A 14,802-nucleotide genomic window follows, 5' to 3' on the forward strand; every position below is an offset into this window, starting at 1 on the left:
GCGGAAGAAGGCTTACTGGTCACCTTCTCCAGCCAGCTCCCTTCCAGAGACCACAGCAAGCCAAGGCTTCTAACGCCGGACAATGGGATCCCTGTGTGCTGCCCAGCCCACCGTCTCTCTGTGGGGAGACTCACCACCTCCAACACTGGAGCCAATTAGAGAGGTGGTCCCCACACTCCTGGCCCTGGCCCTTGGGGGCTCCTCTTCACCTAGCAAGACCAGTTCTTGTCCCCTTCCCTGCTTCTCAATGCTCATGTTCCTCCAAAGTCCAGCCTTGCCTTGGGTGATGAGCTCTGAGAGCCTGAGGCCCCTCATTCCCTGGGCCTTGCCTGGCTTGGGACCCACCAGTGGGGCCCTTATTGCCTTCTCCCTTGGTTTTCCAACCCTCTACTTCTCACCCACTCCCTCCTAGTCTCATACTAGAAGGAAAAATCATTAGACACATTCGAGGGGCTGGGAGGGAGTGGTAGGGGTGGGAGGGACCTGGGCTGACAACTCCCAAGTGTAAGGGTCAGAGCCCCTTGGATTCACCTGTGACTCTTCTTCCTCTCACATTCCATTTCTGACCCATCAGTTCCTGGACCACTGCAGCAGCCCCCTAACTGCTCCCCCTGCCCCTCACCCTGCAGCCCTGCTCCACAGCACAAAGACCCACTGGTAGCTCCCAGGCCCTCACGCCCCTCCTGGCTGAGTTCTTCCCTGCCCACCTTCCCCTCCTGACTGAGCTTTCTCCACAGCACTTACTGCCATACATCCTCCATAGCACTTCTGTTATATTGAACAATGTGTCTGTTTTACTTACGGTGTCTTCCCACTAGACTGCAAACTCCAGGAGGGCAGGCGTTTTTGTCTGTCTCATTCCTGTTATATCCCCAGCGGCTAGAAGACAGACACTCAAGAAATATTTCAGTACCTAAATGAACCCTCTGTCACCCACCTCGCCTAAGCTATACCCACATATAACCTGCACTATCCACCCCTAGTACAGGGGAGGGAGCGCTGGCCGGGGTCTCAGGCGGTTCTGCTATAGTCTGGCCTCCACCCAGCCTCTCTCCTGTCGCTGTGCTGGAGCTCCGAAGTGCCCTCTGCATCTCTCCAAGTGGGATGTAGACAGGGAATTCACAAGGGTGGGGGCAGGTGCCTCGTGGTCTCTGTTCAGAAGAAATCTCCAGGCCTGGAGGCTCCTACCCTAGAACAGGAGTAGGCTGAGGGGAACAGGGCAGGGGGAGTGGTAAGAACTAAAAACAGACCTGAGAAAAGTTTCTCTAAAAATATATACATATTTTAATCATCGAAGTCCAACCTGGGAAGCCTGAAGAAGGGAGGCCCTAACCCTCTAAGGGCTGAGGAGAGAGGTCAAGTGTCCAGAAGTAAGCCATCACCGGAGGAAGCCAGCCATCAGGCAGGTGAGTGTGGGGGCCAGCAGGGCGGGCAGCGGCAGAGACAGCAGGCGTCCTGGGGCCTGGGACCTGAACACCTGGCGCTGGCCCAGTCGCTGCAGGGGCCTGATGTTGTCTGTCATTTTCAGTTCCTGTCCGTTGTCGTTGTCGTCGTAGTACAGCTTCTCAGAGAATGCAAGGATCTGTGGGGGGGACAGGGCTCAGTGGGTAGGGCAGGTGGGGAGAGCTGCACTCCCGCTGTGTGACCTCAGACCAGTCACCTGGCCTCTCTGAACCCTCATTAGTGAAGGGGCTCAGAATCTCTGCCTCTCAGGTATCTTCGCAGATGGAAAGAATGAGGGATATAAAGTACTGGGATTGGTGGGGCTCAGTTCTCATTAGCTTCCCTTAGCTGAGGGGACCCACAACTCACAGTTTTGAGGGCATACGATTACAGCTACTGTTATCACTGTTCTTATAGAACGATCATGGTCCTCAAACTTGAGCAGGCATTAATGTCACCTGGAGGGCTTGTTGGGCCCCTGGTGTGAGGCCCAAGAATGAGAATGTCTAGCAAGTTTCCAGACGATGGTGACGCCACTGGTTCAGGGACCACCTTTTGAGAACCACTGTCCTGGAACAAATGTACTATGGGGGCAGGGTTTGGGGCCCTTCAGGCTCACTGCTGTATCCTGGAGCCTAATGTGTTATACAGACTAGAGTATCATTTAGCGAATGAATGAACTGTTTTCCTTCTGTGGCTACTCTGACCCTCTCGCAGCTGCTCCTGGCCAGCCTCGCATGCTGGTGCCTCTCCACAGGACACAGGACCCCTGCCCTCAGCTGGCTGACTCTCACCTACTTTTTAGTGTGCAGCCTGGAAGCCTTGCCTCATGCTTCTGCCACAGCCTCCCCTTATCTGTCTCTTACAGGAAGTGTCTGTGGATTCAACCAACAGGCCCTCAGCTCCCTGGGGTGCCCCACCCCTACCCCAGCCCAGGGGACCTCTGGGGGGACCCAGAGGGATGGTTTCTGGGGAACTAGGCAGTGGGAGTCTGGACCCTTGGCTGAGCCCTATGTACCTGTTCCTCCTGGAGCTGAATGGTCTCCTCAAACACAGTCCAGACCACCTTCTCCTCACAGTCCGGTGTGGTGAGTGAGCCCAGGTAGCGGAAGTAGCGCCTCAGTTTCTCCTCCTCGGGAAGCAGGTCTGACAGGCTGATGTTCTTTTTCATCTTGGTGGTCATCTCTGGTGGGGAGAGGATACTGTCAGTTGGAGAGGGAAGAGATCTCTGAGGCTCTGATGCTCCCTCTCGCACCTCCCTCTGAGAACCCAGTCCCCTCTTCGTAGAAAGAACTCTTCCCTCCCTCACCCCCCAGCCCGCTGCTCATGGTCATCCCGACTCACTAGGTCTGGGGACATCAGACAGCGCCTCTACCAGGGGCTGGAAGCCTTCATTCTTGGATCCAGCCTAGAACAGGAGGGAAGGGGACTTGAGACGGGCTTGTGGAGAGGCGGTGGCGACCACCAGTTTATTCTCCTGGTGGGGGGAGGGGTGTGGGGGATAGGGAGGGCAGGAAGTTTCTGGGACTGAGGTCCTGAGAGGTTCTGGGCTCCCCACCTGGGGGTGTACAAGTCACTGAGAAACAGGAGAAGTTGGGGCCTCCCAAGGCTCCTCCTGTCTTGCAGGAATCCCAGGTCTCTGGATCCTAAGAAGCAGCCCCTCCGACCCTGGGGGATGGGAGTCCTACCTCCACCAGGAAGGCCAGCACTGCAATCTCGTCTTCGGAGTCCTGGTCCTCTTTCTTGTTCCTTGACGTCCCCTGCTCTTTCTCATGTACTATGTGCATCTGGTGGTGGGTGAGAGGGATGGAGAGAGGACTTGTGGGAGGCTGGACCACTCTTCTTGGCTAAGGCAGGTACATCCAGAGCCCTCCCAAAGTACCGACCCAGTAGGGGGCCACTCACCTCCATGGCAAAGCGATCCCCATCAATGCTGTGCTCTGAGCCTGCGTCCAGCACCTTAGACCAGTGCAGGTGCAGCTGCTTGGCCCGGTACTGGGAAGCCAGTCCTCCTCCAGCAATTGTGGCCTCGTCCTCCAGCAACACCATCACTGAAGGGCACAGGATGGAGCAGAGTCTTCATACCCGCCCCTGCCAGCCTCTCCCAGCCACTCTTCCCAGCTCCACCTAGGCAAGACCTTCCCTCCTACCTCCCACCCTTCATGGGCCTGGAGGGAGGGGATGGGTCCAGTGGTACGGCCCCAGGCCTTTCCCTGGCCCCTCACTGGCCTCCCTGCCTGCATCTCCCTCTGCACAGCCCCCCGCTGCCCTAAACATGAAATCTCAGTCAATCCCTCCCCTGCTGTAACCCCCTTGGTAGTGACCTGGCATCCTCAGGGGAATGTCCAGACTCCACAGCCCTGGGTGACCTGCACCTGCGCCCTGCCCCGCCGCCCCTGGGCTGGCTTGGCCCCTCCTGGCTTCACTCTCTGTCCTCCATCTACATGGAGCCATGGAGCCATGTGCAGTTCCCTGAATACCCCAAGCTGTTTCACGCTCCGCCTTTGCACATGTTGTTCCTTCATCCTAGAACGTTTCCCCTCCACCCCCGCAACCCCAGACAGGTCTGATGAAAGGATTGAAAATACTGCTGAAGGAAGCCCTTCCTGCTCCCCCTCCCCTCCCCCGGCTGTGCTTTCCAGCTTCTCCTTAGCAGACGTGAACCTAGGCCTGCATGCCCTCCTAGTCCTCAGGGAAATCAGGGGTCCCTGGACTGGGTGCCCATCCCTGCCTGGGTCCTCCATCCTGCCCTCCTGGGACCCACCTGAGTGCCCACTGTTTTTAACTTCCCACTTTCGCTTCTTGTCATAGCCAGAGAAGGAGAAGGGTCCCAGGTTTTGGTCCACCTTTGCCTTGCTGGTGACAATATTGATGGGGGACTGGCGGTCCTTCTGGCAGTCATCACCCCACTGGTCTGGCCCTGAGCAGGGAGAGAGGGCAGACTGAGTCAGAGGCACCTGGCACCAGGGTGTGGCCTCTTCTGTTCCACAGAGGTCAGACTCATGTACCCAGTTCACATGAGACAAGGTCTTGGGTTGGCTGACAGGCTGTGCTGCAGAAGCCTTTCTCCTCAGACACACACACACACACACTCACACACTCACACACTCACATGCAAAGCCAGCAGATCTGGCAGTGATGTGGGACAGGGTGGGAACAGAGTGGCCAGTTGGTGGCTGTGAGCTCTGGGGTAGGGGACAACCTCACGATGCTGGGCTGTGAAGGAAGAAGCACAGTGGCGGGCCGCCTCATAACCTGCGTGATGAAGATCCCAGAAAGTGAACAGGAGAGCACGTGGAAGGTGTCGTGTGGAGTCCCCTGGAAGGCTGCTTATGAAAGACCCCCTGACTCGACACTAAAGCTGAGGCCGAGGTGGGGAAGTAGCCCATAGAGGAGCCTGGCTCCCCACACCCTGGTGACTCCAGCTCTCAGCTGGGCAGGGTCCGGGAGGGGTCAGCACTGTCCAGCCACCAAACACAGCAGAGGCAGGAAGAAAGCAGACCGCAGGGAAATGGGTCCACATTTGAATAAAAAGTGCAAAAGATGACCTCCCAGGTCCACCGGCACTGGAACAGAACTAACTCTCCACTTCAGTATGAGAAAGAGCAAAATGAAATTCTCCATTCGCTGCTGCTGCTGCTGATTTATTTCATAAAGGACTTACCCTCTTGGTGACAGTGATGGGAGATGCCAGAAAATGCTCAGGTCACTTTACATTCCCTGTCCCCGAGCACCAGCGGTGTATGCGTGCATGTCCGTGTGCGTGTCTGTGTGTGTTTGTGTCTGTGTGTGTCTGTATGCATGTGTGTGTATGCATGTGTGTGTCTGTTTCTGTGTGCTTGTGTGTGTCTGTGCTTGTGTTTATGTGTATGTAAGCATGTGTGTGTGTGTTTCTGTGTGCATGTGTGTGTCTGTGTGCTTGTGTTTATGTGTATGTGTCTGTGTTGTCTGTGTGCGTGTCTGTACGTGTGTCTGTATGCATGTGTGTGTCTGTGTCTCTGTGTGCTTGTGTGTGTCTGTGCTTGTGTTTATGTGTATGTGTCTGAGTGTGTATTGAACTGATATGTGACTGAGGGGGCACCATTACCGCTCATCTTTCCCACCCAACTTGGGTCTCCATTTCGACCTGGATGGTCCCCACTGCACAGAAAGGCCTGTTTCCAAGACTCGCTGTACTTACCCAAGCAGGTTTTGGAGATCTTGGCTTGAATCTCGTAGCACCAATGTGACTCTGGAGCAGAGAGAGGAAGGATGTGAGGCCTGTGCATGTGTGTGTCAGTCTGTCTGTGTGCACATACGTGTCTATGAGCACACGTGAACTGTGTGCACACAAGCCGCACTGGATGTGTGTGTGTGTGAACACAGCAGGTCAGAGGCTGGGGATCTCCCTGGAGTCGGAGCCCCCCTTGGATCAGGGTGGAGTGTTCCTGGGGTCTGGGACAGAGGACCTAGGGAAAGGGGACTTAAGAAGGAAATGTAGGGATAGGGGGAGGAGGCAGTAGAAGCAACCAGGCTGCAGGTGTCCCTGACCTGACCTGTGGCTGATCTACTGGTCATCTGCCCTGGGCACTGTTCTGTGGGTAGGGGAGGGCAGGGCAGAACAGCCACCAGCCCTTGAGGGGGCCCCTCTGAGGCCACCCCAAGGCCTGGCCTTGACACTCTCCATTTGTTGCTCATCAGCCTCCCTGTCCCTCCTGCATCCCATACCCCGAACCTGGAAGGGAGGTTCTGGTGAGAGGAGAGGAGGATTAGGGCCCAGCCTCCCCTCCCCTCAACAGAGCCAAATTGAGCCTAGCTGCCTGCCCAGAGTTGATCAGGGGGATGATAGAGAAGATTAGGCTAGTCCCTCCCCAGAACACACCCTCTTGTGTTATTAAGACCCATTCTAGGCTGAACTTTCACAGCCCCACAGCACAGAAAACAGCCAGGCATTTTCCCCTGTCCCACCACCCTACAGCCCTGGTATTTGGGTCCAGACAGACTCAGATTCCAATCCCAGCTTTGCCTCATGGCAGTAGAACCAGCATCTCTGAAAAAAAGCTGTACCACAAACGTATGACACTGATGCAAGATGTCAACAGTAGAGAAACCTGTGGAGGGACAGAGGGGCCACATGGGAGCCCTCTGTGCTTTCTGCTCATTTTTTTCTTTAAACCTAAACCTGCTCTACTTAAAGCCTATTGATTAAAAAAAAAGGAGGATGTGGAATTGTGCCAGCAGAGTGGACAAAGCATTTGAATTCTGGCATTCTGGCTGGGCCACTTAAGAGCTGTGGGTTTAGGAGCAGATCACCTAATCTCTCTAAGCCTCAGTTTTATCATCTGTAAAACAAAACTAAGACTACCCAATTCATCGGGAAAGATTAAATGTGGGAAAGATTAAATGAGAGATGGCAGAAGCGTTCCAGGTAGCCCGGGACTTAGTAAAGTGCCTGATAAAGCCCTTCCCTTGAAACTAAGACTACCCAATTCATCGGGCTGTGGGAAAGATTAAATGAGAGATGGCAGGACAGTTCCAGGTAGCCTGGGACTTAGTAAAGTGCCTGATAAAGCCCTTCCCTTTCCCTTGCCTCCTTCCCTTTGGCCTCTGTCAGTGCACAGATGGCCAAAGCCAAGTTGGAAAGAATTCAGGGATGAGGAAATTCCTAAGAAAAGCATAGCTTCCTACTCAGCCTGAGCTGAGGTCTCTGAGATCATCCCTCTCCCCCCGATCTTACCCTGGCTGCCTTCATCCAACTCCATCTCCTCTGGGTCCCTGGAATGGGGACAAGGTGGGGAGGGAGCCGTGAGAAGGTCAGGTTCTTGGTAGCAGGCGAGAGGAAGAGTTTGAGGCACCTTCTCACTGTGGGACCCTCAGAGCCACCTTGGGTTTTCAAGTTGCCCAGCTCTGGATCAAATCTTCACCTATCCTGCTGGCACAGCCTCTTTCAGAGATGGACAGTCCCTAAGTGTCTTCTCCATGATAGTTCATCCCCTGTCCTCGACAGGGCTTTGCTGCCCCTGGGAGTTGCTGCATCTGGTAACCCCCGAATGGGTCAATTCTTCAAGGGGCAGTGGCCACTTCCCATTCAGGCCCCTCTCTGCAGGTGGAAGGAACTCTGAAGCTGGAGCCTGTTCACCTGGCTTCTAGTCCTAGCTCTGCATCTTGCTTAATCTCTGCAAGAGAATTCACTGACTTTTCTGAGCCCGACACTCTTCCTTAGGCAGAAGGAGCTAGTGTCTGAGAAGACAATGGATGGGAGGTTACCTACACCCGTGAAAACCTCCTTGTTATAATCCTCTTATGTCTTCACCTCTCAGAAGTCCTGAAGACAGATGAGGCCTCCAAGGACAAACTGGTCCCTCCTCTGGACTGGATACCCAAGGTATGCCTCTCCAGTGGAACACTCTCTGAGCTTCGCTAGGGTCCTTCTGGTCCAGGCTGAGCTTTTCTTAGGAATTTGCTTTTTCCTGCCTCTGGCTACAGCTCACAGGTTTGTAATGATAACCTCTGGTCCACTCTTTTAATCATAGAGACTTATGACCTGTTTGGCTGAATGCTCTTGTAACTACCCTCTTCAGGAGGCAGGATCCAGGAAAACACAATGCTGATGAGGCTGAGGCCAAGGGTTAGGTCCATGTGTGTGGGCTGAGCGTAGCAAGTTGGCTTTCAGGCTCAAAGTGTCAGAGTCACAAACCAGCTCAGGTTTCTGGATTTGTTCATGAGAGGGCTGCTCTTGTGGATGATTACCTGCTGTCTCAGGCCACCTCAGAGGACATGGGAAGGAGAGGGGCTACACACAGGTCTTGGCCCCAAGCTCTAATTTCCACCTAACCCACCTGCTCTAACCAGAGATGGAGTGAGAGACCTAACAATTGCCAATCACCCAGTCACTGTCCCCCACCCTTGACTTACCCATCGCCCCCTCCCCTTCTTTAGAGATGATTGAAGAAACTCTATGGACCTTGCTCACCCCACCCTCCCACTCCAGAAGGAGGAAGGAATCCTGAAAACCAGCTCAGCAAAACCCAAGTGTGTCCTGGGCAAAGTCTCAGCAACTTTGGCCAGGGGTCTGTGACTCTGAAGGGGCCCGATATCCTCTCCCCTCCTCTCTCCACGACAGCAGATGCTCTGGGGACTTGGTGTGGAGCCCGGTGGCTCTCTAGCCTCACGTTTCCTAAAGGATGAAATGGGTGGAGGAAGGCAGGTCCCCTGGCAGTTCACAGTCAGAAAGCCTCAGTCCTTAAAAGGAGCACAGCTTGTGTGAAGGGACAGCGGAGATGAATTCTTGGCAATCTGGCCACAGGTCACTGGTAGAGCCTTCACAGCCATCACACATGGAGTGCCTGCCACCTTCCACATAGGCACCACACTAAGCACTTACACTCATTATCTTATTTGAATCCTTAAAACAACACCTGAAGTTAGAACTACTGTTTTATAAATGAGAAAGCTGAGGTTAAGTGACTTACCTAAGGCCACACAACTACAAAGCAGCCAAATTAATTACAAAGTGTTTTTTTTTTCTACTAAGCCCAGCTGTTTTCCGTAGATGGTCACATCCTACTGTGGGGGAGGAACAAACTTTCCTCTATCCTTCTAGGTTCTTTCAGCTGGTCTAATTAATAATCAAACAGAAATGAAACAGACTAATGAGAGAAAATGACCAAATTTAATTAGATATGTATGTGTCAGAACCCCACATACAGGAGCTGGTCAGAGACAGAAAGGGAAAATGAGGTATATATAACATTCTGAACTCAGGACGAGGTGAGGCACTTTGGGGCTTCAGAGGGACAAAGTTCAATCACAAAACAATAAGAGCAGATGTTCAGTAAATACAAGTTTGCCCTACCCTATAGATAGGTCGTAAAAAGTTATTTCTGGTAATTACTCTTATTATGAGCAAGGCCCCCCTATTCAAATTTTTTAAGGGAAAGGTGAAAGTTTCCCTATTGCCTTCAGCTCAAAATAATTCACATGCTAAAGTGACACATCTTGGGGAGGCCTGTTCTGAACCCCTCCCCTGCCTCTTCTCTTTCCATCTCTCCTAGGGCGAGGCGGAGAATTGCTGCAAGGTGCCTCTCATCCCGCAAAACGGCAGCTAAGTCTCTCCTGCAATCGGTACCTTTCCCTCCTTCTCTGCTGTTGTGATATCCTCACCCCTCACTCCAGGACTCCAAGGAAGGAGCATCTAGCATTGGAGAAGAGGTTTGGCCAGACGGACCCCAAAGACCATCGAGGGACTGGCAGGTCCCTCGAAGAGTGAAGAAAAGAGATGGTACCTGTGGGATCACAAAGAAGGTGCCTCCCGGATCCCTGTGCCCGGCCGCTGGAAGCACTTTCAGTTCCTTATCAAATATTAACATGCCTCTCCTACCACCTCCTACCTAGGCGAATAATTAAGAACCCGGCCTCACCATTAATCTTTAAACGAAAATCACCCTGGCTGGAAAGACCGGCTCGGCCGGGACCTCGGGTCTCCGGGTGCCCCCAGCCAAGATCCCAATACAGCACTTGGGGGCCAGGTAGGTAAAGGGAGCTGGCAGCCTCCGGGGATAAGGAACCCAGGGTAGGAAGCAGTGATGCCAGGGCCCCGCCACACTCAACATGTTGCCCTCGCTCTGGGTGGGGGTTCGGGGAGGCAGCCACCCAGCAATGATCTCCGGCGGGACCGACTGCGACCCATGAACAAACGGAGGAGGACCAGACACAGCGTGAAACGCCAGAAAGGGCGAGAAACGGAGGCGTGTTTCGGGGTGGGTTAGAGAAGCATCCTTCTCATGGACTCGCGCGCTGGTCTCTCCGAGGGCTGCCGCGCACACACATACACACGCACCGCCCGCACCGCACGAGGCCGTTCGTGCGCGCACAGGAGCCCGCCCGCTCAGCCCCGTCTGCCCGCAGCCTTGCTGCGCAGGGCGCACACGCAACTCCGGACCCACGCGCAGCCCGCGCGCATTGGCCACCCGCGGCCGCAGCCTGGGCGGGGGCGCGGGGCTGGGGGCGCAGAGCTGGCCACCCGAGGGGCACCGGGCCGAAGCCCAGGCATTCACCTGCGCGGGCCAAGGGCCGGGAGGCGGCGAGGGCCAGGAGCGCCAGCAGCAGCCACATCCTCTGCAGGAGCAAAGACGCTTCCAAGCTGGGGGTCGCGCACAGAAAAGGTCGCCGGGGATGCAGCGATCAGGCGGGACGGGGTTTTATAGCGGAGCTGCGACGGGAGGGAGCCCCCACAGCGGGACGCGGGTACCGGCTCCTCCCCCTGGCGGAGCCTCCCCTCCCGCGTCCTGTCCCTGATCTAAAATCCTCCATTTCCCCCACCCCACCCAGTTCTCTGCGCGAGGCCCCCTCACGGGCTCTGCGTCCTCTCCCTTCAGAGGAGCGTCCCCCGCCCCGCCCCCCACACCGGCTGCTCCTCTCCCCATCCACACCTGGCCTCTGCTTTGGGAACAGGGTAGCAACATCGCAAGGTACTTGATTCGCACAAGGGTTGGGTACCCAGGATTCCTGACTTCATTTTGGCGCGGACACTGCGCAGCCCTCTCGCCGAGGGGGGCAGCCCGCCAGGACTTTGGGGTTAGCTTGGATTAGGGATGGGCGGTGGAGATAGCCTTAGAAGGGCTATCAGTGATGAAATTGAGGGTGTGGAATGATGTTTGTTGAATCCTGTTTTCCCAGAAAGGTTTGCTTTTCTCAACCAGTGACCCCTGATTCTTATCATTTTTCTGTGTCCTCCCAGGCTGCTTCAAACTTAATTTCCAAGCAGACTAAAGACCCTTATTCCGACAGAGAGTGAAGACGCTCCGAAATTACTGGGTAAGTGTTTATGTGATGGCCAGAGCAGGGAGGGTTAAGGGGCCAGAATTGAGAAATGGATTACAAAGGGGCTCAGCGACAGAAAAACTTAAGGGGTCAGAAGAGGGGCTGGGTCCTGTTGAGCCTCCCCACTCCACCCCTGAAGAGAAGAGACAGGGGTCTGAATGGACCCCTAGTTCCCTCATGGTCAGGATTTTCAGGTGACTTTAGGGAATGGAACGTTCTTTTGAAGGAGGCCCTAGCATTTAGGGAGTTTGGGAAGCTCGGATGTGGATAGTGAAGAGGGACTGGGAACCAGGTGGTGGGCCTGTGTCCCCTCAAGCAACAGGAAGCCCCGGTTTTCTGGTCTAGTCGCTTCCCCATCCGCTGCCAACCTCTCAGCCCCCACCCGCCTTTGAACCAGAGCTAGGGACCTCTGAAGAGGGATTGCCTCCCCCAGAACTACCCGGGCAAAAGGGCTTCCTCCTAGGTTAGACTCCTGGATAACTCCCCTTCACCCTCCACCTCCTGGCCCAGGATCACACAGCATGAAGGAGCAGCTTTGATCCTACAGAGAGGCAGGAGGGGAGGGGGCATCCACATCAGGCTTATGGCCCTATTGTCTGTACTGCTTTCAACTTTAATCATCAGCCTGGGACTATGACAGTCCGGAGAGGGATTCCACACTGGAGGGACTTTTCTGGAGTGTAGATTTATGTTTACAGGGCTGTAAAATGTATCTTTCAGGACTGGGAAAAGGTGGGAAGAGTGGAGGAAGCCTATTATTCCCAGGAATGAAGTCCATGTCAGAGGGTCCGCCGACCAGCCCCCTGACGAGCAGGGGGGAGACTTGGAAACCTTTGATGGGATTAACGTGCTATTAGATTAGTGACTTTTCAATCCACTTCAAAGTCCATTGCATTGGGTCCCCCGAAGAGAGAAAGTGTGGGAGGGGGTACTGCCCCCTAGGTAATCCTGCTCTTGGCCCGTCTGCACACCCCTTAGTATGTCTGGGGGCCAGCAAGATGGAAAAAGAAGAACCAGGCCCCAGCGTGGGGGGGTCCCCTGGAGGTGTGGGGCGGGGAAGGAGGTTAAGGATGGACACCTCCTCACTGATACATCTTAATCACAGACACCACAGAAGCTGCACATTTGCAGTGTGGGAGGCGAGGGCGGCTCCTGCTCCATCTACCAGCTCTGATTCCAAGGTTATACAGGCAGGAGGCCCCCACTCCTGGCCTTATCTCCCAGCCCGGGACCCAGTCCTGGACTGCCATAAACTAGTCACCTGTCACTGTTTAGGCCATACCGGGCCCGGCTCCAGTGGAAGGAACAAGGCCCTCATTAGAGCAGGGATGGCCCTGACAAATCTCTGTGACTTACAGGGCCCATAAAACTGCCAGCCCAGGCCCCACAACTCCAGCCCTGCCACACCCTCCTTCCTCTTACTTTAAACAGGGTCCATGAGTGTCCTGAATTCAAGTCTCTGCTCTTCCTCTGACTCAATGATGACCTTGGGCAACTTTCCTACTCCTTGATTGCAACTTCCTCATCTCAGGTGGGGATAGTAATCCTTGCCCTGCTGACCTCTGCCAATAAACAGTTATTGGTCTTGCTGTGAGCTAGTGCTTGCCCAGCCCAGATTTTCACAATCAGTTCAATGGTGCCTGGGTGTCGCACTGACCCATTGCAAGTGCAAAGATGAATTACCGTTCTCATCCTCAGGGGATTTGCCCTTGCGAGGCCTTGCCAGGAACAGCGGGTAGCAGCGGGAAAGGAAAAAGGCCTGGAGGTCAGACCACCCTGGGATCACTTCCAGATGCCCCCACTTGCTCTGTGATGTCAACCCAGCCGCAGTTTCCCTCATCTGTAAGATGAAACTCATACTTCCATCTTCCTCATAGGTTACCGTGAGAATTCAGTGAACTAAGCCTGAGGAGGGCTGACCCAGGCTGAGCACATTAGCACATGCGACCGTGACCTCTAGGTGGAGGTCTCTTTACCTGGATTAAATCTGACCCTAGGCAGGTATGGTTGTGGCATTGCATGGCAGAGGACACTGGGCTAGGCCCAGGGGGTGGCGCGAGGGGGCTTGGAACATCCTGGCTCTTCCTAGACTCCCAAGACCTTGGGAGGGGTAAGGAAGGCTGAAGGGCAAGGAGGGCAGCCCCAACCGCATGGGTCCAAAAACGTGAGATGTGAATTCAGCCCTTCCTGTGACTCTGCCTGGCAGAGTAGGGTGGAGGCACAAAGGAGCAAGACATTGCACTCCTGGGGTTCATAGGTCAGAAGAAGGCCTAGCATATATTCCTAAACAGAAAATTACTATGCCTGTATTCAGGCAGTGAGGTGGGCGGACAGAGTATATGGCAAATAGACTTTGGAAAAACACTACCCTGGGTTCACATCACAGTTCCAAACTTAACCTTCACCTTCCTCAGGCTCAGTGTCCTAATCAGGAAAATAGGGATAAAGACAGCACCTCCTTCCCATGGTGTGGTCAAGATTCAACTAGATGATGCTGGGAAAAGGGCCAGGCACTTAGGAAGTGCTCAATAAACCTCAGCTGTGATTACTAGCTCCTAAGGGCAACAATGGCACATGCCCATGATATTACAGGAGCCCAGAGGAGTGAACCTAACCTAGCCAGTGGATGGGGAATTGAGGAAGGCTTCCTGGAGGAGATGAGCTGAATATTAGAAGACAAATAGATGTTAATCCAAAAAGGAGAGGGAAATCCAGGCAGAGGAAAGAGAATGAGAAAAGGCATAGAGATGAGGTGGATAGGAGCATCAAATGAGAGGTGAGGATGCCGAGAGATGAAACTGGAGAACTATTTGGCCTCCGATGGACAAATCTGTTTGTTGGGAGTAGAAGGTTGAAGTAATCTTTTTGTTGACGAGGGGTAGATATCAAGATCCTGATTCTATAGGCTAGAAAACAACCTCAGAGAGGATCACGTGGCCTTGGAAAGGGACAGGGATCCTTAACTAGTTCTTTGAGTTACAGGAGAGGAAATTGAAGCTCAGAGAGGGCAGTGATGCCCCCAAATTGCCCAGCAAGGAGAGAGCAGAGCTGGGATTTGAACTCTGGTCTCCTGCTCCGCCCCATCCCCGCCGTGTTTTTTCTATGCCATCTCATCCATCTCCCACAACACACAAACCTCCCTTCCATTGGGACCCCTAGCCTCCATCTCCCCTTGCTTTCTGCAGAGCCTCCTCTGATTAGAAGATAAGCAAGTTTGCAGAGACTCCAGCTTTTGTGTCTCTGGACGTTGAGATGAAACTTACATGCGGAACAAAGTTTAATCAATAGCCTCGGCTGCACCAGTCTCCAACCTGGATCTCTGCCATATTCCAGCAGAGATAAGAAAGCTCCTTTCCTGCCAGCATCCGTGGAGGCTGCAGACCCTCTTTCCTCACCTTCACACCTTATTTCTCTGGTCTGTAGAGAGAATCTTGGGGGAGCAGAAAGAGGGTTACATAGAAATTGCCGAAGGCTGTCCTGGGGGCGGGATAGGGGCGGAGACGTCTGTCCTTGAACATTTTGAAATAATGACAGCAGTAAGAAGGGTGGAATAATCCA

General features: G+C 54.1%; 1 protein-coding gene across 1 annotated transcript; it reads right to left on the reverse strand.

Annotated features, from left to right (window-relative positions):
* Window positions 1-1,378: 1,378 nt before the first annotated feature.
* CA4 (carbonic anhydrase 4) lies at window positions 1,379-10,536 on the reverse strand. The gene is made up of 8 exons (XM_006924913.1): window positions 10,479-10,536; window positions 5,624-5,674; window positions 4,208-4,363; window positions 3,349-3,494; window positions 3,132-3,230; window positions 2,788-2,851; window positions 2,462-2,628; window positions 1,379-1,582 (listed from the first exon to the last, which is right to left on the reverse strand). The coding sequence occupies exons 1-8, from the start codon at window positions 10,534-10,536 to the stop codon at window positions 1,379-1,381; spliced, it is 945 nt and encodes a 314-aa protein (XP_006924975.1).
* Between the last annotated feature and the right edge of the window lie 4,266 nt (window positions 10,537-14,802).

This window comes from Pteropus alecto, unplaced genomic scaffold (assembly GCF_000325575.1).
Source record: "Pteropus alecto unplaced genomic scaffold, ASM32557v1 scaffold98, whole genome shotgun sequence".
NCBI classification, from domain to species: Eukaryota; Metazoa; Chordata; class Mammalia; order Chiroptera; family Pteropodidae; genus Pteropus; species Pteropus alecto.

Bases quoted from the DNA above. Each gene is read 5' to 3' on its own strand.
- CA4 (XM_006924913.1), bottom strand. From the start codon at position 10,536: ATGTGGCTGCTGCTGGCGCTCCTGGCCCTCGCCGCCTCCCGGCCCTTG. The intron at 3,231-3,348 runs GTGAGTGGCCCC...ACCCACCACCAG, and splicing joins GGGATCGCTTTGCCATGGAG to ATGCACATAGTACATGAGAA. The intron at 2,629-2,787 runs GTGAGTCGGGAT...TCTCCCCACCAG, and splicing joins GTCTGATGTCCCCAGACCTA to AGATGACCACCAAGATGAAA.